The 25,687-nt window shown below is 43.8% G+C and overlaps 1 protein-coding gene across 1 annotated transcript in view; it reads right to left on the bottom strand.

The window, feature by feature from the left end:
* MAD1L1 (mitotic arrest deficient 1 like 1) overlaps positions 1-25,687 on the bottom strand; it is a 355,426-nt gene that overhangs the window by 95,917 nt on the left and 233,822 nt on the right. The window contains exon 16 of the mRNA XM_035549239.2: positions 25,363-25,570. Within this exon, the coding sequence (XP_035405132.1) occupies positions 25,363-25,570 (208 nt within the window). The remainder of the gene's footprint in view (positions 1-25,362; positions 25,571-25,687) is intronic.

The following is a 25,687-nucleotide window of genomic DNA, read 5'->3' as shown; positions in this document are numbered from 1 at the left end:
TTCCACTTGGCTGTTTCTAAGAAAAAGAGTGGTTTTGAAACTGCTCAAGTGTCTAATGTGAGAATTAATCCTAGGGACTATATAATTAACGTATATAATACGCATTGTTAATTGCACAGGGTGGTCTGCAGAAGCATCTAATAGACAAATTTATCTCTGCCTGATCACCTCCCCTGTGCTCTGCCCATGATCTTGTTTCCATTGGCACATCACTACTATTACTATTACCCCAAAACACTAGATGCTATTTAAACCTCTGAACAGCATCAAACATCTGTTATTAAAACAAACACAGGAAAATGTTCCAGAAATATTTTTGTTCCTTCTCAAAAAGAAGACTTTTTTTTGCAGGACTTACAGTCATTCAAACTGCAGGTGGACAATATTCAATCACACCTTAGAGAGTGCTTTACAGCTTATTATCTAACGATGGTCATGTGGGCTACAAACGGGAGCTTTTCACCACTGGCAAGAGGTGATTTCAAACTTCCCCAGGAGCACAGCCCTTTTGCTCTGAACTTTCCATGTTCAAAATCCTGATGTTGAGAGTTATGGAAATACTATTCTGACTCGATAACAGTGACCAAGATCGTTACTTACACTATCTTGCCTCGCTCTCTCCTCAGTGTCGTGAATTCTGTGCTCACAACACTTATCCCAACTTTACAGGGAGATGGATCTAAATATAGAATTAGTAAACATTTAAAGGGATTCTGACTATTTCTAAAGTAGCTTATCAAATAACTATGTGGTATATGACAGACCAAGATGGGGCAGGGCATCATACAGGCATTCTTTGGCTCTTATTTGGGATGCACAGATTGAACTCTAAACCCCGTAGACTCTCTGATTATTCTGAGAGCGGCTGTAAATAAGCATGCTCTGCTGCGCTGGACTGAATCCCTTCCTACCCTCTCCTCTTGACAGACATTATGCACCATTACTGGCTCCAGAACTCACTTTGGAGACAAAGCCCAGTGCCTCCATCCCCTAGGTAAGACAGCTTTGCTGAAAGGTCAGCCTGCCATTTCATTTGTTTGCATGGCCCAGGCTAATGGAAACGCTTCCGCTGTGAGCAGCACGCGGGCAGGCTCAAGGGTCGCAGAGGACTGAGAGGAAAAATGCACACCATTTTACCCAGTCAGCAGGGATGAAAACACAATTGCACTGCAATTGATAAAGGCAAGGCTCTGCAGCATGCCACCTTATTTGTGTTTTTAATGGGAAAAGATTGTGGAGTTTGTTTTATGTCTTTTGTTCCAAAGAAAACTAAGCTCTAAAAAGCCTCCACTCACTCCTATTCAATCCTTTTTTTTTCCCCGTGTTTATCCCCTTAATAGTGTTTTGAAGTGTTGGCACTGCAAATATATTGCTCTTGGCCTGAAAGCACTCTTGGTGCCAACTAGTCAAAGTTTCCCCAGGCCCTTCTTTCTGCTCTGTGCTCCTGCAGCAGGCCCCAAAGACACTTACTCTGCTTCAATCCCACACCAGACATTTCCTCTGTGCACTCTTCTGAGTGCCCTGGACCTCCTCCCATAGGATAGCAGGTTCTGCCCTATCTTTATTGGTATATTTTTCTTGTTCTACTTCATTTTCTGGTGTCCACTTTATGAAAACAATCCTTTAAGGATGATCTTGCTGGAGCAGCACAAAATGCTGGTTCAGCATGGAGCAGCAGAACAGCAACGAGGGAAAAGGGGCTTTCAAATAACAAAAATGCAGGAATGTGACACAGACATAAGGACAAGCAATCTTTTTTCCCTGGAGCATGAAAGATGTTTGGAAACAGAGCCATCTCCTGGATAACCAGGCTTTCAATCACATTCTTCCAGCCTCTGGAGCTCCTACTTCCACTGCAGGAGCCTGAAGTGTTGTTATGGATAGGGAGGGTTATTTCCTTTAACCATGTGCTAATGCTCTGGAGCAAGAGATGAAGGCTTGAAGTCTCCAAGCAATCCCACAAAGTGTCCCAAGACTGGCAGGACCACCAAAAACATCTCTGGGTAGGGTGACAGGAAAGGTAACTTCATCTCAGCCCAAGCACTGAGTCTTGCTTCCCAATTCTGAATTATTCATCACCTGCTAACTTTCAAACCAGATCAGTTTTAAATTTTTAAATATTTAGTAATTGGGTATTAAATATTCATGCAATTTTATTAGAAATTTTGGAAGATGGGCACTAAGGCTGTAATTGTTAAGTTCATCATTGGGACTGACTGGCTACTCAGAGTGACTTTCCAGCTTCCTAGAGAGGGAACAGGGAAGAAAAAAGGCAAAGTGAGTATTTATGTACCTCTCCAACTCTAAATCACAACACAACACAGTTACTTATACCATCTATTTTCCAAAAAAATCATCTCTTTATGAAGAAAGTGAGAAACCTACACTGGGAGCATGCTAGAAAGCCCTCAGCTGCAGTCTGAAGAGTTTCATTTAGGTGTCAAAGAGAAAGATGTCCATCTTGGTTCAGTGCATGTGACTAGCAAAAGGACAGTTGAACAGCCTCTGTCTGCAAGAGCAACAAGAAGAACATGCAGTCGGCCTCTCTTGTGGTTCAGGGTAGACGTGGGTAAAGTTCAGCTTAATATGCACCTGAAATGAGGCAGATTCTTCCCTTTTTCTGACAACCGCTCAGATGGTAAGACGGGATGTACAGTTTCCCCTGAGCTGGTCTGACAACTCAGATTCATTAAATATCCATGCCTGTTGTAGCTCCTGCAGACTATTTTTTCTTCTCTTCTACCCCCTCCTTTGTAGTGGATGACATCTCTTTAACCCTGATCCATGCTGAGAGTGCGCCCATGTTCCTGTCCTCTGCATTATGAGCGCACATTCCCTACGGCGCCGGAAATTGTATGGTTTACACAAAAGATGACACAAAAGCCCTGGAATTATATGCAAATGAATGGATCCATTCCTCACTTGTTACCATTACAGCTCTGACTTTCCAACAACTGCATGGGGTAATTTCTGCACCAGCTTTCAAACAAAGGGCATCTCTGTGTTATTAACATCTCATTGTGGCAAGCAGTTTGTCACCTTTCACAAAAATGATCTGCAAAGACACCAGCAATTATTCCCAAGGAGATTATTGGGTGGCTGTGTCCCAGCACAGCAGCTGGAGGGTAAAGTGACATAATATTCACTGGGAAAACTCCTTTTTCAAGTCAAGAGTACATGGAACAGATTAAAAAATGAACTGAATTGGAAACAAACGCAAAATTAGAGGAAGAGCTAATCTTGCTCTCTTCGATTTTCTTCATCTCTATATCATCATTAGGAGCACATCTTTAGAAGAAAAGCTAAAAGATTATGACATGAAACAACAGGACATTAACTTTGGACACTTATCTTGGGAAGAAGCTTGGTATGTTTATAAATAAAAGACCCAGAGGAAGAACAACTCAAGCACCAATTCCAAAAATCCAGCCGATTTCTAGGTCTTGCATATTTGGTTCTTCCAACACTTTTTAACCATGAAGGACTAAACATCTGCAAGGCAGACAGGTTTTCTCTTCCTGAGATCGCTGTGTAATTCCTGGTTGTATCTTATAATAGGACCCAAGAACCAACATTTGCTTGGCTAATATATTCACGAGTGAAGTGGGACAAAGAACAGAAGCCCCATCTAATTTCAAGTAAATAATTATTAAATACTCAAAGTTATGCTTTGAGGACAGGTCATTTCTAGTTATATGTTAAAAAATAAAAACCAAAAACCTAACAGTCTGTCCTCAGGGTAAAAGCAGCAGGAAAAAAAAAAACACAGAACAAAACAAAAGATCTTACTAAGTACTTTTGCTAGTACTGAAGCAGCTTGTTACCTTCACCTCTATGAAAAAATGCTTTTTGTCAGTCTGATGGAAGCATCTTCTGAACTTCAACACTCACATTCAGAAATCTGTTCTTTGGATCAAGAGAAACACAAGAAAAGCCAGTACGTTTCCTGTTTGTGATGACGGGATGGACAGAAGTATTGCTTCACTTTCAGGGTGTATATTGTCAACAGCTCATGCTTGGTTTCTGCACACAACCTACAAACACTTAAAAAATGATGAGCTCTGCCCATTTCAAGTCTGAGAAACATCTGTACAGCACATAATGATCCAAAACAGAGCCGTTTTGCGTGTTTGTTTCTTCATCACCATTTTAAATAAGTTTCTTTCCGTAATCTAGGAGGTACAGTCCAGAGTCATTGCACATTGCTGCCATACGTTCACACAATGCCTTCTGCCGGCACAGGGCAACACAGGCAACACGCAGCAGAATACAAGCCGGGGACAGAACTGATCCAAGAGGAGGCAAGGACATGCAATGACTTTGCAGAGTTAATTTAAAGGGTAGATTGTAATATAAAAGAGTAGGAAGACTGTCAGACAGGGAAAGCAGAGGAGACCTCAGGATTGAGTGGAGCACTGTGAGATGTAACTCAAGTGGGGCTTGGAAGAATGGGAAAACAACAAGAGATGGAGAAATGCAGTCAGCCCACAGCCACCCGTAAGGTTGCATGGACCCGTCCACTAAAGACAACAAGTTCTGGGGATTCTTAGAGCTCTGCCCAAATGCAGACGCAAGGGCAGTCTGAATAAAGAATCTAGCCTAACCACTGAGCAGGCTAAAGTTCGTAGCATCTTGAATTCCTGTTGAACTGAGGGACTTCGGTGGAGGAACAAACAGGAGCGGTGACTGATTTCACATCTGGCTGTTCAAATTATCTTAAGCAAGGTGAGCGAGGCCACCTGGGAAGGCCTCAAATCACAAGAGAATACTTGTGGGTAGATCTAATTAGACAGAAGCCCTTTCTTTTTTTTTAAGAAAGACGTATTTTAATGGCTTATAGGTCCTTTTGCAGGAGCAGGGGAAAAAATAAAAAGACAGATTTCCGCTACGATGCCGAAGGCTCAGCATCTCTTCTTTCAAAGGAAGAACACTGAAAGAACCTAGTAAACAGACTCTGTAGCTTGAGAGTCAAAACTAGAGCTTTTGGCATAATTTTGAACAAAAATAGTAATAATAAAATGCTCTGACAAAGGGGTTTTGGTTGGAGAGAAAGGGTGAGGGAAGTAGAAACATATTCTTAATGAAAATCTCATTTAGCAGGGGTTTTTGGAGGTGCTTAAAAATTCCACTGAGGTCACCATTCTGGAGAGATGACAAACTCCTGGGATAAAGGCTGGAAAATCCTGGTAGTCGTGTCACATTTAGCAAGTCAAAGATATGTTTGTATAAGGCTGTAGAGGGCTAAATCCATTTTACATGCTGTATGTATTATTAATTTCTGACAGTGGGCTTAGAAAAACCTAATTCGCTGGAATACGAGCTCCCTTTGAGCAGAGGGAAGCCTTTTCAAAACTCATCTTTTATTGACTGAGTCATTTTTGAGTCAATCTGTCTGCTTTCGGCAAGACAAGAGTTTTAAATCTTCTCTCTTTTTTTCCTCCTTTTTGAGTCGTGGCAAGTCTATTAAAACCTGCTAATGTATGCAGCAAGGCCTCTGATTTGAAATGTAATGAATTCTTCAGATAGTGGCAGATTAGGGGGAGAAGATGATAGAACGAGCCAGAGACGCCAAAAAAAGAACTCTCCAGAAAAAGAGGAGGAGAAGGGTGAGAGGGAAAGAGAAAGATTAACCCTTTTCGTCCAGAAGAAGAAAATCTTTAAGCCCCATTAATAGAATCAGTTAAAAAAGCAGAACTGGAAGAGGCAGAGCATCTTCAGGCATGCCTGGGGCTGAATGAGACAAAGAATAAATGAATCTTTCCTCCTAGACTCTCTTGTAAGATTAGGTAATTCCCTAAGTGAAAAATGAATAAGTTAGAGAAAATTAGCTCCATCCATATAAATAAGCCTTCATATTCCAAACTCGTCACCCAGAGCTTCCCAGGCGAATGCCCTGAAACATTTTTGCTGTTGTGTAACAGATGGTTTCCTCCTCCCCCTCCTTGGTTTGGATCCAACTGCAGTATCTTTCAGGTGATCTTGTTTTAGCACAAAAATGAGCATTTTGGTGTAAATCATAAATACTGTTAGTGAAACAGCGCTTGGCAGTTTTATTGTATTTGGCATCTTTGAAGTGCTGGACAAACATTACACAGTTACACAAATGAGAGATTAGCACTGTCTCCTTTTTACAGATAGGGGAGCTCAGGAAAAGAGAATCAAGGATGCTCCTTAATTCGACAGCACTGATCTGGTGACAGCCCGGGCTGAGAACGCAGAATCTGCTGAATCACAGCACAGACCTGTGATATCTTCCCGTTTAACAGTGAAATTCATAGCTCAGCGTCAAATTTGATGGCTTTAAAAAATTAGCCTTGCAGCAAAGTTCTAAGGAAACAAAGCCTTGGAGGTAAAATGAGAAAAACAGCCTGATGAAGCACAAGTGACCCAGTGGATTATAATTATAATTATGCTCAGCATAACTGATGCAGGTGAGTAAATACGGGAGACTGAGAAACTGGTCCTGTCAACCTAATGGCCCTTCACTAATGAAAGGTTCTGAAATGTTTTAACAGTTGAGAAATCCCAAATAACAGAGGCAGAATACTTCAGCTTAAGATGCAGCAGAGGTATCTAAGTCCATGTCTTGAAGGAGAAACTGTCTTTCCCTACAGATGCAATGCATTCAGTCCTCTGGCACACAAGTCAAACTACAAAAGGAAAAAAGGTTTGAAGAAGTGCAAAGTTAGCTCAAAAGCTGCTGGAGGCACAGAGACTGTAGAAAGTAAGCACGAGTTGGAAAAAACAGAGGCAGGAAATACGTACAGTAGGATACAGGACACAGTAAAAGTGTTATCTCGGCGGCCAGCAAGCTATGGGAGTTAGCCTGGCTTTTCAAATAGCTCCCAGGCATTGTCTGCTCTTGCTGGCAGAAACATTTTTTCCACCCTGGAGAATAACAGTGTCTGGATACCAGTCCCCACCATCTCCTAAACTCTATCAGTTCCTTGATGTGATTCTCCCCAACTGGGAAGCTGCCTTCTACCCGTCTGTTTGCTTCACAACCCTGACATCAAGGGCCACAGAAGTCACAAACATGAACTTTTACATCTCCACGTATCAGTGCTTACAGAAAGAAGAGGTTATACTAGCTTTTATGTATGTAGACACAATCCTGGCCTTTACCTTGGTCCCAGCCTCCGGATTCAATAGCTGGCACTCACCCTCTGAATCAGTAATGAAGCAAAGGTTATGGCAGGCAGCACACTCTGCTGTGGATACACCATTTTTCAGAGAAGATAAGAAACTTAGGCCTGGACCATTACAGAAGAGGCAAAGTGTTTGCTTGGCAGCGCGTTTTTACTTTGGGATGGGGTCAAGGGCGAGGACTGTGGCATCAGCCTCCCGTCCTGTACAGGTGGCATCCAGGTTACTGCCTTCTGCCCGCCTCCATCCCTCCTGCGCTTTTGGGTTAAAAAGGCACTTCTCACTTGCTGCCATAAAGAAGGCTCCTGTGTGGCACTAAACAGTTACATATTTTGCTCTAGCTGCAGATGCGTTTTAGTGATGGATGAAGCAATCCTTGTATATATTTTGTATAGCTGTGAAGTTTACAGAGCACTTTGGGAATCCCTTGAGAGGCTGACATGCTTATCGCAGCAAGCCCTGCCAACACCAACTGCTGTAGCGGGCTCAAATGATAGCCACAATTTTTCTTTTTCAATGGCAACCTGCATTCCTTCTATACGGTCTCGTGATCCCTTTTTCCCAGCCTGTTCATTTGGGAGATCCTCCGTGCTTCTCAGCCTTGCTTGAACTCTTCCACCTCCAACTCCTGCCTGAAGCAAACGCGAGCCATGACGCAGCACCTGGCCTTTCTGAAACAAGGTCAGTCCAGAAACCAAGACCCGTGGTGCTCAGTCATCAAAGGGAGTATTCTGGTACAGGAACAGAGCATACTATATTAGTAGCCTTGACTCTTGATCCACTCACCACACCCAGGGAGCAAGCACACACATCTGCTCCCTTCCATTGCAGTCTTCCAAGAGAAGGATTCGTTTCAGTTTTAGGTTTGGAGAAGACTCACTCTCTGCTGGTGTAAACTGTCCCACTGGGATCGATGACACCGAGTGCCATGGACACCGTGCTGCTGGCATGAAGGGTGCTGCTGGGACAGGTCTGCCAGACGTGTAGGAAAAATGTATGTTGAGGGACAAGTGAGGAAAGGAAAAAAAAGACATGCACAAAAGGTCTCTGTGCATGGGATGTGCAAGCAGCAAAAAATAGATTTACCCAACTAGGCTAAATCAATGAATTAGCCCTGTACTCGAAGAAAAAGTTATCATTAAAGGCTGTGCTATTCAGTAGCTCACTCTACATCTGAGAAAAGTCTGCAAAAACCCTTTTGCATTATCCCTAGCCTTACAGATTTTTTCTTTTCATTTGGGTTTCTGAGTGGGGATTACCCATTAAGGTGCAGCGGCCAAATCACATTCAATCTATTTTCTGTGAAAATAGGAAAAAGCTTTGGTCTTTCCTGTCCTCCTCTAACCAGTTCCCTTCCCATGTCCACATCCAAAGCGTTTACCTCTGACTTGCCATAGCTGCACCAGTCCTGAATACTGAGAAGGCGCCCAGGAGGATATCTAAACACCACCACTCATTTCTCTGTCCCGCAGGCTGAATCCTACTTCTTCAGCACCAAGTACATTTGGAAGATCAAGAGTTCATGTAAAATCTTACTCTCCTCCTAAGCCAGTAACAATACGATTCACATGGCCATCAGCATTTGCTACCTTTGACCCACACATCATCTCATGCCCCCATTTAAGACCAGGGATGTTGCTATATGGTCACAGGCCAATTTCCACAACGGTGGTGGCATAGCAGCTGGGTTCAACCACACTATGGCACTAAAACATCTGTTCATACCTAGCCACCCCAGTGCTTGACATAACACCAGCTCAGCAAATTGCTCAGAGAGGGTTTAGGCAAGCAAGAGAGCCAGCACTGAGCTGTGCAGACCTTCTCACCCACTCCTGGCGCCCTGGGGAGGTGCAACTAAGCAAACAAGGGAGTTAACTACAGCTGGGGTGAGGCAATAAAAGCAAAAGAAGAAAAAAAAATGCCTTCACAGGGAGGCGAAGTGTAAAACTACAGGCAACTACAATATATTTACCACGCTGAGTTTTTATAGAAACGTGCTTGCTTTTTCTAAACCACCGAAGTCAGAGATGGTAAACATCTGTTCGTTCACCCAGTCTCTCTCCCACAGTGTTTTGATTTAGGTATTTTCCTGAAATGTGTATAACTTAAACACAGCAGAATTGTGCCAAGGCTTTTGAAACAGTGAAAGGGATTACAGTTATTACAAAAAGTGAAAAATTAATAACTTGAAGTCATTCAAGCAAACACACAAGAACCCTAGCATCACTCTGAAACATTCCAAAACAGAATAACTGAAAATACTTTGAAAGCATTTTTCCGGTACAACTAAAATGACCTCACTATCAGCATGAGATCTACAGAAGTATCTTGCTCCTTTGAACATTGCAGTCTTCCCTCTGGATAGCCATGTGTCAGTTATAACGAAGTTTTGGGGCATTATCAACTGTTGCATCCAAAAGTTTGTGAGCTGGAAGCAAGGAATGGCTGTTGTACTCCCAGTACTATTCATTCTTCTGCGCTATTAATTTTATTTATTTGAATTAAGATTCCAAAACAAAAGAAGTCAATTACGGCTTACTAGGAATTATGAAGAACCTGTGTAATTGGGCTTCTGATTTAGTTATCACCACAAGTATACATGCTGCACTAAGATAAAGCAATAAACCAAGGTTTGCATTATTTGCAGCTGCTCAGAGTAAAAAAAAAAAATAGAGAAAAAGCTAAAGAGATTTTTATTAATGCTTTAGATGGCTTAGAAAAAAGTCACTTAATCATAACACTGTAAACAAGGAAGTTCTACAGCAGTATTTAAAAATATCTGAAATTGTTTCAGGAGCCCTATTGATTTGAATTAGGCAGCTGCGTAATCACAGGGGCTGCAATTTTAATGAACATTTCAACAGGAAATGTAGAGCTGATTATATATATCAAAACAGGAAAGATCCAAAAGCTGCAGCTCCTGTTCTTTTTTTGTTGTTGTTTTGTTTATTACCTTAGTGGGTACATTCAAAATAACTCTAGAAATAACACAGAACTTACCTGACCTCCCCCCTCTCTCTTTGGCTGCAGCTTCTTATACTTCTGGCTGCAACTCTGATCATCCTGTCTTGATACATGTCATTAGGCACAGCATTTTGAAAAATAATTAGTGATTCAATCAGATTTAACACTGGATCAAGTGCCTGGAAACTTCAATGCTGTGCTGCAGTTTTCTGTTAGCATACTTTAGGGCATGTTATATATACTTAATTAGCTAATGTTTATACAGTGCTTTGAAGAAATAAAGCACTATATAAGGGCTAAGTCTTGTTTTCAGAAAGGAAGAGAGCAGTGTTGAGACAGCACGGGCACGGAGTAAGAACAAAGCTCTGAGAAACTGAACGCCACCTTGTTTTCAGAAAGGTTTCAGGCCATCTAAAAAAAAATACATCAGCAGCTTCCAGCATCTAGGCACTCAGAAAGAAAGCGAAGTTGTAAAACATGGGATGCTGCAAAGGCACTTAAATGACACGCTGTTGACACAGCGATACCAACGTCAGAAGAATGATCAGTCAGGAAGGCAGCAGCACCTACAGAGAGGAAAAACTTGGTGTATACACAAGCTCAAGGCATTGATTATTACTCCGTTAAGGCAATTTGCAAGATAAAGATTCAGACAGAGTTGTAGGCCTTGATGAAACAAAAATGAATGCACTTCAGTCCTGTGAAAACTCTTCTGAATACGAGTGGGAACTAATGGAATAAAAGCGCACTGCTTCCTATTATTTGGTAGCAAAGCAAGCAGGGCTCTTTTTGCTAAAGATACAGTGCTGTGTTGGCTGCATGCTAAACAGCGTGGAACAGAAAAATGGGTTCTCCACAAAAGTCATCCCAGCAGAAGCAGGGGATGGTGTGTAGTCTTCACCAGACTAAACATCCAGAACATGCACTGATCAGGATACAGGTCACAAAGAGGCAGCGACGTCTTCTCTGTTGGTCAGAGAACTTCCCAAGTTCTCACACAGAGCATCGGATCTGAACTCAATTAAAACAATTCGGAGAGAAATGCAGAAAGCTGCGGCTAAATCCACCAAGTGCAGCACTAGGTGATGCTACAACCAGCCATCTGCCTCGATATGGTGCGCTCCAAAGAGTTTGGGGCAAGAGACGAAAACCAACAGAGTACACAGGGAGCTTTAAAAGTGATTGCAAAGAGATCCCTGAGCTTCTGTGTTTGTTTTTTGGTCTTCTTGTTGTTGTTTATTCGCCTATAACTAAATTACATGATTTCTTTGCAAGTCTAATTAGGCAGCTAATTGATACCGGTGCCCTTTAGCATCTGGCATTTAAGATTAAGTAAATAATAGAGAAAGTGCATGCAGTACCCAGCAATAATTACGCACAGCAAGAGTTTGCCCCTCACCTTCCCTCATTTTAACATTATGTATAAATCTCTGAGGATAACTGTCTTTAATAGCCCAAAATACACTGGCCCTGTAAGATACTTGATAATGGTGTCTTTCCTCTCAGAGATGGTGGATTGTAGTGTCTCTTTGGCTGGACTGTTGGCTTTGTTTTACACCTTGCACTCCATGGAAGGAAGAGCTTCACTGCTCCAACTCCACCCAACTGCAGAGCATGTTACCTGGATCTTCGTGGGGACAAACTCCTGAATCCATGAGTGTGAGTGCTGGGATCATGCATTAAAGATATGTGGTCAAATATCTCCCTTTCTCATGCAATTATTCCTTCCTGATGGTCCACACAATATTAAACATTCGTTGCCTCTCCTTTCTGACTGCAGCTAACACTTTCCTGTTGGCCTTTTACAAGACTAAGTTATATTAAATTAAAATAAAATTAAGCCATGTGAAAAAAGCCCTTTGGACAAAAATTCCAGACATCTCTGCAGAACACAGACTGAGCTGGGGTGACTCTGCGTTATCTGCAGGCCCATTCAGGTGCTGCCTCCAACTTCGCCCATGCAAGGCTCACTGCAGGTTGCTGTACACAGGCAGCTCCACTCGCTGCTTCGAGGCAACGAGTACCGTATCACACGCGGGAAGTCTGAGCAGGAGACACATCTGGTAGGGACTCGAGCACTGACTTCTTATATCCGCAGAGCACTGCACAGACAGCTTGCAGTCTCACCGTAAGCAGTAGTCTGGCTTCCTCAGAAGGCTACCGATTAAGGACTGGACTCGAGTTTAAGACCTAATCCATGACTTGCACTAAAAAGTGTAAGAAACTGCAGTGGCTAATGCAGACACAGCCTCTGCTGCTGCCACAATAAGCCCTCTTATGAGCCCGGAGATCATTGCCCACCTCACGCTCCAGCAGTTAACGTGAGCCAGACAGCCTAATACAGCCCTGATTTCAGCTCACCTGCACTACCACAGGTACGAGAGGGTTTTAGTTCTCCCAGAGCTGCCTAGCAGAAGGAATTGCTGCCTGAAGATTAGTGGCACAATCTCTTTACACTCTGCAAGCAAGAAAAGATAGCGTGGAGGCTCCTACCCGCCTCCCATGGGTGCCGCGAGTCTTAATTAGTATTTCCAGCATACTCGGAGACCTTTGGACAGAGGGTGCTACAGAAGTGGAAAATATTATCATCATTACGCCTGCTACCACAAGTGCTGGAATTCAAGCCAGAGACTTCACAGCAGATGGTGAAGTCGCTAGCACGGCTGGCTGCAGTTATAATTTCTCTCATCACAGACTCTCCTTGCTGGAACAGACTTCACCTCTTGATTTCTGAAGAGCAAAACAGAACCTGCGCTGACAAGACTGCATCGTACTGGTCAGTACTGCTGACACATTTAAACCAGCCAGCGCTCCGATCGCTACGAAAGTAAATAATCCAATGGACTTTCTAATTAAAAAGAGCTTCACTTTCATTGCAACACTTCTCCAGCCTGTCACAGACAGCCCTCCCCTGAATTCTGATCATTAGAGGGAAACAACAAAGAATTAGTCAGCTTTTGTTAAGTGTCAAACATTCCCACTCTAAACCATGCGCAAAACAAGGAGAGACATTTTATAGCTCTCAGAGCAGCTTTATACCATTCTAAACACTATTTCTGTACCTCTTGCTAATTGCTCATTTGCCCTGATTTTATGGAACAGCCTGGCTCACGCCGCCTTTGACAGAGGAGAACAGCAGTGTTTAACATGCTGCAATAAGTGGGATATGAGCACTTCTAATTTTTCTCCTTATTTATTTCTAACTGCGGGGGTTAGCAACCTAGAACTCTGAGCTACCTGAGAGGAAACTAACATGCCATTAGCTTTGAATCTAATGCCAAGTGCTGCAATTGTCCTCTCCGTTTGGCTGAGAATATCACCTTGCAGAAAATGACTTCACATACATGGGAACATCATGCTTAAAAATCTTTCATTTCACCAAAAACTTCCCAGGTTCTCAGGGATTCAGGAATACAGGCACGGGATAATACTGCCCTTCTTTTTCTTTTTCTTTTTTTTTTTCTTCATGTTGTAAAATGTGAAGGATCCTACAGCAGAAAGAAGTGCTTTGAAATGGAAGTGAAGAGTAATTTCCACTACCCCTTGTAACACCATGGGAGTCCAAATACATTCTGCAGGGAGCTTACAAATGCATTGGCACACTTCCCATGTACCGAGGAGGGCACATTATCATGGAAACAACCCGACCAGGATTTATTTCAAATGGTGCCTGATGATGAAATTACTTTTAGCACATGCCTGTTAGGCAGACCTAACCTCGGTATTTCTAACTTAGGGTTTATTTGTACCACTTTCGTCTAACAAGACAGAAACCCGTCCTCTCCTAAGTTCTGCCTAATTTCAGTGAAGTCATGGCAATATGGCAGTCTAAAAGAGGAATCACACGCAGTCATTATCAGCCTATTCAGAGCACTCTTGCTGAATCTTTCAGATGTGCGTGCTGCCTTTGATGCCACTAGCGGTGAGAGTTCTGATGACACAGCCACGGTCTCTACTGAAGGTGGATGCTGCCGCTGCCTCTGGCCCTTCCTTGCAGAAGTCTCTGTTCTATTTAACTTAAGTACCTCCGCTGCACACCTGTAACAGTATCTGATCATTGCAGAAGGTAATCTTACAAAGCCACATTCCTACCCGATAATCCACTGTGCTACAGCACTCCAGCAGGATGCATCAAGACTCTTCTACTCAACGAAGACAGAAACCTACTTAGCCAGTGAGTGAAAGGCAATTCAGAGTCAGATTTCAAGCAGCTTTTCATCAATCTGATTTTCATCCATTGAGCTGGATCTGGTTATACATAAGGATGAATATGCTGTTTTCTAATAGAGGCTGGGTTGATTTACTGCTATCTAACCACAGCTCAAGACAGATAACCTGGCACTGAAGTGGAAAAAGCATGGAAACACTGAAATAGCAAGTGAAGACTGCATCAGCTGCTGTGACTACATAAACAATACAGGGTAGCTTTAGTTTAGTCTAAATAATGGATTGCTGGCAGCTGCTAAGAAATCCCTGATGGACAGGCATGACTGTCCCCTGAGATTTAAGTCTTGCTGTGATTTAACCCCCTGTCTCCACTGCCTTGGCACAAACCCAGGTCAGTGCCACACAGGATGCTACCTACTTACTGACCTGTGCCACGCCGAGAGCTCACGACAGCAGTGCTCGGGTCTCTGCACTGGCCACCGATGGATTCCCAAGGGGACTGCATGGTTTTGGCTTTTTTTTTTTTTCAAATAAATTGAGAGGGAATGAGGCCTTTTCGCTTACGATCCTGTGTGTGTTGCAGTTTGAAGCTGCCTCTCCACACTTTAGCTGAAGCATACAGCCTTTTACAAGAGAGGGTGCAGTGCCCAGCTCGTCCCCAGCAGGGGTCTGATGCTTTGGACCCAATTTCCCCTCCAACTCATCCTCTGGACACCCCTCTGGACACCTCTGTTCGTAACCACTGGACAAGCTGCCCAGCATACCCAGACGTTAGCAAACCAGCTCAACAGGTGTGAAGATCCTAAGAGAGAGGGATGCTTTCCTTCCCTATTTACATTGTTATGGAGCACCACATTCAAAATGCTATCATAGCATTATCACATCACGGTATTGATGTCAGTGCCATGATTAAGATGGCAAAGTAATTACAAGTGCCTGTTTTTATACACTGATTGTTTTCCAAATGAATGTTCTCTATTCCAGATAAACCCTCTATGGATTAACGTTCCTCCAACTTGCTCGCTGCCTAAAATGTATTTGATTAGAAAAGCCTGATCAAAACTCTGCTTGACCATTTTTCAGCACTTCACCATTTTTCTTTTCCTCATCAGGAAGAAAAGCGTATCCATTAGTTAACCTTTTCAAACACATTCTTTTTGTAGTCTAATTCAAAGAGGATTATAAAAAAAAAAATCATCTGACTTGGCATGTGAATAGCTTTTTGTGAATGCAGGGCGCGAGCATTCATATATCAGCACATCAGCACGGGCAGATAAGGGGAGCTGTGCATGTGCTCACTTATCTGAATGCAAGATCAGTACTGTGAAGCCAGCATAAACACCACCGACAGAATCCATATATCGATGCAATTCTTAGTGGTACTAGTGCACTTGTGTGAATTTGCAATTAAATAAAGCTTATTCCTTAAAAAGAAAACAAGAAGTTAAGGATATAATTCAAGGTCTATTGAGATCAATGGGAATTTTTTCCATTGCATTTGAAAATAGCTCCCTCTCCATCCCAACACGTCTTCTAGAATATTAGAAAAGAAATTACCTGGAATTTGTTTGTACCTTTTATAGAAAGGCCAGGCCTCAGATACTGAGTCTGCTTTCTCACCCAGCAGATTCAAAGCTCCCCTTTCCTCCATGGCCAACATTTCATGTATTTTAAGACATATTAGTTTCATACAAAATAAAGTCATTGAAAATATTACAAATACATGTGGGTGACAAATGAACTGATGCAGAAAACATAACTTCGAATCTCCTGACTTTTAGGCAATTAAAATATCAACTTAATTGTTGGATCTGTGTAGCTTCTCTCATTTTAATATGTAAATCAGTCTCTATTACTCTATAGCTCAAAGAATGTGTTACTCGGCTTACTTGATTAGGCTGGGAATTGCTGGTCCTGCTGTCACTATGTTTACACTTCGGTGACAAGTTTGCACATCAAATTCACATAATGCAATGTCATCAACTTACTCATCAAATATAAACTTCTTAAATACAGCCGCTGCTCTAGAGTATTGATACAGCCTTATTTTTACTTCATTTGCAGCCTCTAAATAATCAGGGTAAGTGAAAAACAAAAATCAAGAACACAACTGAAGAACAGCATTTCCTAGGGAAAAGAGCTTCCCACAGAGAGATGGGTAGATAATCCAGACCGTATACACAGTTCTCCTTCGGCTTCTGAATTTTAGTTGCACATGATCCCCCTTTAAAATGTGGAACGAGTAGAGACTTTATTTCTCAGTCTCTACACATTCACCCCACCTCATTTGGGATTCAGTTATAAGGAGTCCCTATTTATTTTGTGAAGACGGTTGGATTTCAGCTCGCAGCCAAGTATACCTAACTGGAAATTGAAATGAGGGCTCTAGAGAAAAAAAAGCAAATTCAGTAATTTTTTTCCATTATGAACCTGCCATAACAAGAATGCCACCATCTCAAATAGTGTTGAGTGAGAAAGAATAAATATGTTCAGTATTTTCCCACTGCTGTCATCTTTCCTGAATCTAATAAATATCCCCAACCAAGGGGGCATTCACCTTGCCAGCACCAACCTTTTCAGGACATTCCCTGTAACCTCGACACCCATTACAAAGTTCCTCTACCACATTTCCCACAACTTGCTGCTGTTCACAAAGGCGTCAAGCTTTAATTTCCAGGAGAAACAATACATTGACAAGATGTAAAGATCTGAGGCTCTCCCCTGCCGGAGCGCTCCGCCAGGCTGGCAGGCTGGTTTTTCTAAAGTCAGGGAAATCGTGTCAGGCTGAATTTGAGACATCAGCACAAGCCTTTCTTCTCAATCCTGCTGATGAATGAAAGAGCATTTTCAATTGTGTACATCCAGAGGCCTTATGGCACATCGTTGCTAATCAAAAGCTGCTCTGTGATGCAAACTGCTTTAAGAGGCAGCTCATATCACAACCCCACAGGATCCAAAGGGCAGCTGCAGATAATACTGCATTTCCTTCTCCTCAGGAGAACTGCTGGACTGGAGACATCTAGCAGGAGCATCCTGACTGTTACACAGTCCCGGGAAGGCAACAACCAAGTAAGGGGAGCCTGACTCAAATACCTAGACAGGAAAACGCAGCTACCAAAATTTACCAAGACCCACGAGCTTCACAGCCTGATGGCTTGCTTCTGGATGATAAAGAAACAGGCAGCCCAATGGGATATGCAAGGACTAGGGCCAGGAATGGTGCTTCCTGCAATATGGCAGCTTCCATACGGTACATATTTAATGGTGTTTTAGTGATTTGGAGGGAGGAAAGGGGTTAAAATACGGAAGGGAAAGGCTGCAAGTCCTTACACTGCTCACTGACTTCTCTCCTTGCGAAGGCTCTGAACTTGCCCCAGTCACATCCAGGGGAACACAGCTACGTCTGGGGACTCGAAGGGACATGCTTGGCAGCAAGAAAATTCATCTTCACAGTTGCTTCGTGGTTCACTCAGCTACTGATGGACTAGGAACTAAAAACCCAAGGCAGCAGGCTTAAAAATATTGTTTTTATTACTGATTCTCCTCTACAGCCACATACAGTAAGCCAGGAGGAGACAGAACATTCCCTGCCAGCCTGGGTATCTCTAGGTACGCCTGCACATTTTGTGTTGACTTATCTGGTCCCACACGATACCTCTAGACTTGCCACCTGCCTATTTGTATCTAGACATTAGCTACCTCTGCCATCCCTGCCTGCCTCAGCAAAGTGCCCTTCCTTTCAGATGTAACACCGTGACTTTATTGCACTGGTATTGAATTAATAAAATGCATCCACCTAGGAAACATCAGCAACGTTCTCCCCAGCAGAATTTTCTTGCAGTGCTACTCGCTTCCCTTATCATCAAATTCAAGTCTGGATCTCTAAGTCCAGAGACCCTTCCCCTTGGGAGCCTCTTCCTCAGACTGCTACAGAAATCCCTGCAGATATTCTCACAGTTCAGTGTTTAACTTTGGTCCTCTCATCACACATACTTTGTTGTGTTTTTTTTTCCCATCTCCTCCTCCCTCCCAACTTACATGACCAGTTCTTTCTTGGTAAAGCAGCCTTTTTTCTCTGGAGTAAGGGTTCTAATAAATACTTTTAATTAACTTCTACACAATGCCTAGCAAGAGGGTAGGAGATGCTTTAAAAAAAACCACAACTCTTAAGAGCCACTGGAGCTGCAATAGGTATTCTGCAGGTTCACAAGCTGCCTCTTACAAAAGCAGAAAAAACAAGGCCTCCAGGAACACGACACAGGAATTGGAAGAGGGGCAAGACAGAAAACTCACAGCTCTGCTCTTTGTGAAGCTGAGAACAGTCCATGCACTAACCTTTGACAGCAAGTTTTACACGCTCAGTAGCTACAACAGAACCAAGTTACAGGATTTATTATGAACCTCTGACTCCCTGGACTGCAGATGGAGCCGGCAAGTCCCAGCGATGTCTCAGCAGCACCTCCCAGCACAGTGTCACACGGAGCTGCAGGATTCGGGCATCCTCTGGGAGTTGTTGGGGCAGCAACCCCTGTCTGCCTGCCTGCACTCTGCCCATTCACAGCACTCGGATGAAGTGGTGCTCAGGGGCAAGTCTCTTGTTGTCGAACAGACTCATGGCATGTTGCCACAGGCAGGGCACACTGCTTTCGATACATCCAGTGCTGCACAACTTCCTATCTGCCTTATCTCTAAAAAAAAAAAAACCTGGGAATCTATCTGGATGACAAACGCTATATATGATAAAAGCAATATTGTATTTTTTTTTAACCCAAGAACATTTCTTTCAGCCCTCTTGAGGTACTATAATGTTTGTCCAAGCCAGGAAACCTGGTTCTTTATGCACTGACTTCACCAGAGTGGAGCATTTCCCACCAAAGACCATGCTGCTGGATCAGGACACATGGAGGCTTCAAGGTATTTTCCCCTTGTGGCTGGGCTGCCCAAATCTATTGACAGCGTTGTAACGTGAAAGGGCTTTATAGACTCTGCCCACCAACTACGGCAACACTGTAGTACAGGAGGGCCTAGGCTTTTAGAAAGGCAGGTATATTCAGCAGCCCCACCTCACCACCTGCAGTGCTGGGACAAAGGAACGTGCACGGTAAGGAAGGAAACCAAAGCAAGCTCTATTCAAACTTCCAGCTCATTCCCAGTTCTAATATACTATTCAGGTCCCAGACTGGTCTAAATGTCTTGCAGTAGAGAAAGTAGCCCCATAAAAACACTAATGATAATAACTAGCCAGGAGGTGAGGGGATTACCCCGGGGAGACACGGCCGTTCAGCTGCAAGGTCAGCAGGGGAAGGCAGGCAAACTCCGAGCGGGTCAGGCAAACCGGCTCCCAACAACTGCTGCTAATAATACTCGTCCTGTACGTTACTTTCTGTTTCATTTGTGTTTTGCACATTAAAACCATGCAACATTTGCGATGCAGGCAGCAGTAGGGAATGAGTTTTTCCGCAACAGGAACACGCAGCCATCTCTGGAGCGAAAGAGGACAAAAACTGTGAACTTCATTAGCACACAGCGAAACACTGGAGGCAAAGACAAGCTCTTTATAAACTTCATAGGAAATTGGGATACGCAGAAAGCAATTACTTTTGTTGAAATACAAGCAGGGCACAAAGGCTAACATCCTGCTCTTACCAGAAGTCCCTTAACATTTGAAGACAGCAAACGCCCTGGACCTTCACTTTGTGTTTCTTCAGACAGAAGGCAACTCCTTTGGTACAAAGGTGGAGAGGAATTGTCCCATCTCCATTAAAGAGACAAAAGTCACCTAATGAATCCCTTCTGCACCAGAAAAAGGCACTTCAGAGGTGCTATGTGATGGAGAAAGAGCTGCTCTCTGTGCACCCAGCTGCCCACCCTTGTTCAACCCACGAGATGCTCAGCACGAAGGGGGATGCAGATGCTGCATTTCCACATGCGCACCCACCGCCAAAGGTCACAGAAGAATCCTTTGTCAGGTGGACTCAGGTTTCATTTGCAGGTGCAGCCCTCATCTTGTGTGGATTTCCTACACACAGATGGTAGCACCAAGGCTTCCAAGCACCAACAGCTCAGCCAACTGTGGATGGAGAATGGCAACTTTTAAATTCCATCTGCTCCTTTTTTGTCGCCTTCTGTGCTCAGAAACACATTCATCAGAAGCACAAGCACGCTGGGACAGTGACAAATTTTACTGTCTCTGGCTTGTCACTTCAACAGGATTAGATTATTTTAGTATTAATTCATTACCCAATTTAATTCCAATTAATAACATTTTTTACAAGGCCCTGACGTGGTTGTGGTGCTGGAGAGAGCCTTCGCTGAGCACCAGATGTAGCATCTCTGTTAGGGTCCAACACCTGCTTTACAGCAAGATTTCCCCCCAGTTCTTCATCAGGAACCCCTTTTTCCTACTTTTCTCTAACAAGAGAGAAAGAACACAGAAGCCATTAAGATTGATGAATAGCTTTCCTTTTAGGTGGGATTATGTTCAGGAAAATAGTTCACTTCCAAAAATTCTCCACAGATGGTTGAAATCAAGGTTGATTTCCCCACCCTCCTTTCTGCTGGGGTGCCTGCCTGTCTCTCAACAGAAAGGATATTAAAAGCACTTTTCCTCTTTCTTACGGGGAGAGGCTGGGTGAAAGAAGGGAATGCACCACTGTCCCTCTGGGATAGCAATAAATCATGAAAGCCAGTGGAAAACCTGTGTTACTGCAGTCCTCAGTCAGGAACCAGCTTCCACAGGCTATTCGTTCCTACCTTCAAAGCTACCACTTTTAAGATGAGATCACAAATGGAAAATAATCTGCACCTGAAGCATTCTTATTTCTGCCTATGCTTCACTACAACAGACAAGCCACTACTTCTGCCAGCTGCCCACTAGCTGCTGCTGCCACCTACTTACGTGCTTGTAACTAAGGCCGAACTCCACCTCTGGCAGTGCCAGAAATAACAATTGAGAGTCCCACCAGGACCACACAGGACAAAAAAAGAAGATCTAAACAGAAATGGCCCAGAGTGAAACAGAAAATACAGATATGGATCTGGAAGAAAAAAAAGCAGAAGATGCAGCCTGAAATACAACAGCGGTTGGAGGGAGCATGAACAGCACAGGAAAGAGAAATGTAGAAGTGGAACAGATTCCAAATCTGGGCAGCGATTCCCCGCGCCACCTTTCTAAAGCTGTTGCAATCTGCATCCCTGTTTCAGAGGCAGAAGGACTCAGAAACACTCCCCAGATGGCAGCCTGACCTTGGTGCACACTTCTGTTACACAACCCAGACCCGGGGAGGCACTGGGAGAGAAACAAAACACCCATAAAGTTACAGCCGATTCCCTTAATGGGGCTGCCACAGATCTGCCCCATTAATACTGGACAACTCCGCGTGCAATTTCTACACTTTGAAAAAGGACGGTAAGTTGTTATAGCTCGTGTTGTCCAAACCTCTCCTTTGCAACAGCCCTGGTACTGATTTTAATAGAGACTATTACTTCATAAATAAGAAGAGGACCAGTGAACTACGTGGCAAGTTGCCAGTTTGTGCTGCAGCCTCCAGTGGTTATGCTCAAAAAGATTTAAAGTCCAGCATAACCTTGATTTTTAATAGAGTCACATTTAATGAGCTTTAACGTCCACAGTAATAATTTCCTTATTACCTATCCAGGAGTTGGAACCATGATCAGAAAAAACGTGTTGCACTCCAGTCCAATGAATGAATTTAATAAAGGCCAATACATTATTATCAAAACCATCAACATCACCATCCTTAATACCTTTTTTGGTTGGTGCAATTACAATCCTTTGAACCTGAAGTGCAATTGTTGCAGATCCCATAAGCTTGCTGAACGTAGCAAACCTGCCTGGCTGCAGGCCACCCAAATTCCTCACCTGTGCCAATAAGCTAATCAGGGCGTACGGCAAAACGGGGTGATAAAATCTTACATTTACCTTTATCTGTCAAGAGGCAAAATGCAGACTTACATATGACCTTTGTTGTCTTCCCACTTTTATCCACACCTCCTGCTCTGAGAGGAGTTCAGTCCTCAGTCTCCCCTCATCCCGTTCAACACTGAGGGACCTCCTGCCTCTAAAGTTCAGAGCTGAATTTGCCCCTTGGATGCACCGATCAAATGAGTTAAACATAAACATATACTTGGATAAACAGGGGTAGAGGTATTGCAGCTGACAGAAAGGGGTGCAAGAAAATTCAAAATCTTGTTGTTTAGTACAGAAACAGTTCCACAAACCTCCCTGAAAACTGCTCCCTTGTTATGCACAATAAACCTCACTTCCAAAGGCAGCCAACTGCACAATGACACACAGAGCTGAGGGAGCTTCTGCCACAAACTCCTGATTTCACACCTTGAAAATATACTAAAATGGAAGGCACATGGCAGCTCTCCACTACTGCCATTCCTGTGGGCAGAGCTGTTGAGATCCTAAGACAACAGTGAAAGCTTCATCTTCCATTTCTCGTTCCAAGAAAGACAGTCAAAGTTTTCTGGCCATGAGGATCTGTGTTGTTAAACCCCTCCTAAAACAGCTGTCACATCCACACTGGGACTGCTGCACGAGCTAAGCAGGACGGAGTCAACGCAAAAATAGATGCAGCTTGCACAGCACTCTCAATGAGCCGTTCCCTAACCCGCCGTGAGCTCTGCCCTGCCCCAGCAAGGTGACCAAGCCTGGCAGTCAGCTCATTTAAAGGCAGCTCAGACATGCCCGTGCACCTTGCAGTCACAGTGCCACACCATCCCCTGCATCTCTTGCACATCCCAACAGATATACATGGAGTCTTTAACATCAGACTGTACAGCTGAGTGCTCCGCAGCAGAAAGGAGGGTTTAAGACTGCTTATGGCAACATTCCCTGTGCACGACAGTGATGCTCACAAGTACACAAAATACAAGAAAAAAAAAAAAACAAAACAATCTTTCTGTATAACCTGGCTTACTATAAACATGCCCCGGTCTCAGTCATCCACAGGGCTCCTCCATCCCTAACTTACAGCTCTTTTCCCGTTTTTGTATACAGGAACCACTTCCAAATGCACTTACAGGCACTTGGAGGATGCAGAGGGCCCTCCTGTGACTATGATAAATGATGGCTAGAGACTGCCACCAAAGTATTTCCGACCCCGCTAGGCTCTGCAACTGATACTCTCTCCCAGCTGAGTTGATGAACAGAAGTCAGAATGATGTAGCACAGGACTGGGGCAAAAGGTAAAAAAGCACCGCATAGACGAGAGGCTGGAAACGCACTGAAACCCAGGGAGCTGTTTGTTTTCCTGTCAGAATCAAAGGCAGAAGAGAAAGAAGCTTTAAAAATGCATCCCCTATGAGCTAAAGAAAAACCTGGTAACATCCCAGCACAGAAATGCCGCTAAAAGCAACCGCATGAAAGGCAGCGGAATAATAATTATGAATAACGAATCACAGGAGGCATACATGAGAAACACGCTCCCCAAGAAGAAACGGTCTAATTACTGTAGATGATACCCCAGGGGCTCATTCATCAACAGCAGAGCCACGGAGCTGACCTCACCTCTGCACTCCTCTGCCCCTGACCGTCACTCTCCCCTCCGGGCTTAAGGGGCAGTGTCAGCCGCGCGCCTCTGCAGCATCGGATGTGCCAGGCTGCTCGGGGGTATAATGACAGACAAGGGCACTACAAGGGCACTGGGCAGCAGCAGCCACTGTAATTTAAAAACCAGCAAATTTCAAATGCAAATTGCAATGTAAACACTGTCCCTGAGAACTGCTCGGGTCCCACCGGGATCTCAGGCTGGAAGCTCCTACAGGCAAAGATGGCCTTCCCTAAACGTTTGGGAAATCTTTAATGCTTCTGCATCTGCTGGAGCATCCACTAACGGCAGTGACAAACTGTCATTGCACCTCTAGCATCCCATCAGCTCTTCATTTTATAAACCACCCCATCTACACTTCTCACCCTCCCATTTTTGAGGCTATGTAGTACCATAATCCACCATGAGATGCTGGAACAAACACGTTCTTAGCAGTAATAAAGTACTTTTGTTTGAGCGATGGAAAAACAAGAAAGCTACTTTCAGACAATTTCAGTGCCATAACAGTGAAAGATGTTTTCTTCTGTGGATTTTCGTCAAACAAGGGCTCTGGCATTTTGTGAGTCTCAAGATTCTGGCACACGCGGCTTGAGAGGAAAGCTCTGCCCTCTTGGCCACATCCGAGGGAGAGCCCTGACCTCTGGACACTGCCCACCTACATGCTGCCGGAGCACAACAGGTTAGCTCCACACAGCTCTTCAGCTTTCTCTTATTTTTCTCTTCTCTAACAAAAATGTTTTGAGGGTAAACTACATGTGAGAGAATTACAGCAGTAAGGTCTCTTGGGCGCTGCAGCACAACTCGACTCTGCCTGGTCGCCTCGCCGTGTTGTAGGTGATGGGTCACATTTTTTGATATTCTTACCTTGATTTACAGAGTCTGAGAGCACGTCTGGAGTTGTTGACTTTGGGGTTACTGTACTAAAAAGCTTCACGTATGCATGCAAAGGGAAGAAAGGCTGTACTGGAGGAGAGCCACACATTCTGTGAAATGTATTTAGCTTAGTGAAAGATGTACTCTATCTTCATGCAGTATTGAATGTAGCTGTGATTAATGGGGCACATATACACTGATAAACAATATTAATTTGTTTTAAGCCAGGTCTGAAAAGATTTCAACCACTTGCTTCCCTGCAGCTATGAAAGTTATTTCCTGCTGTTTGTACTACCTCAAGGGCTAAAGCAGCCCTGAAACGAAGGAAATATTTCCTTTTACTCTATTGGCAGCACCAGCCTGTGAAGGTTGCTGTATTGGTATTTCATTTATCATCAGCAAATGATATGGTTTATTACTGTTTATCCTTACCACCTACCCTCTGTACCAAACTGGTACCAAATTGGACTGCTACCACACACACTCTCCTGCATCAGCCCTGCTTTTCTACATTTGCCTCATAACCATTCCAGCAAGCACGCTGTCTGCAATGCCTCCATCTGCTTCTGCAGTCAGTTCCTCTGGCAGTACGGACGGATAAGCGCATCTTCACGACAAGAAGCCAGCAGCCTACCTGCAATTTCTTGTGGTGACTGAAAACTCCCGACTCCTTCCAGATTCCCATGGATGGAGCCGCCTCCTTCAAGCACCCTCACCAGCTCCCTCAGCCTTTCACACTCCTCCTGGAGCTGCTGCTGCTCCTCCTTGCGCTGCTGCTTGGCCAGGCTCGCCGGGTTCATGCTGAAATGAAGAACTTTGGTTTTGCTGGGGTCATAGTCACCCTGCATGGCAGAAACAGCAGAAGCAAACTGAGTAACTGATTCAAAATCCAAGTCCACCCAACTGTACCACCCTTTGCATGAACACAAAAAACGTTACAGCAGAAAAAGGGAAGTTTA

The sequence above is a fragment of the Cygnus atratus genome, chromosome 15 (genome assembly GCF_013377495.2).
Source record: "Cygnus atratus isolate AKBS03 ecotype Queensland, Australia chromosome 15, CAtr_DNAZoo_HiC_assembly, whole genome shotgun sequence".
Taxonomy (NCBI): domain Eukaryota; kingdom Metazoa; phylum Chordata; class Aves; order Anseriformes; family Anatidae; genus Cygnus; species Cygnus atratus.
The sequence above is the reverse complement of the archived record's forward strand: the minus strand, read 5'-3'. Positions and strand labels throughout refer to the sequence as shown.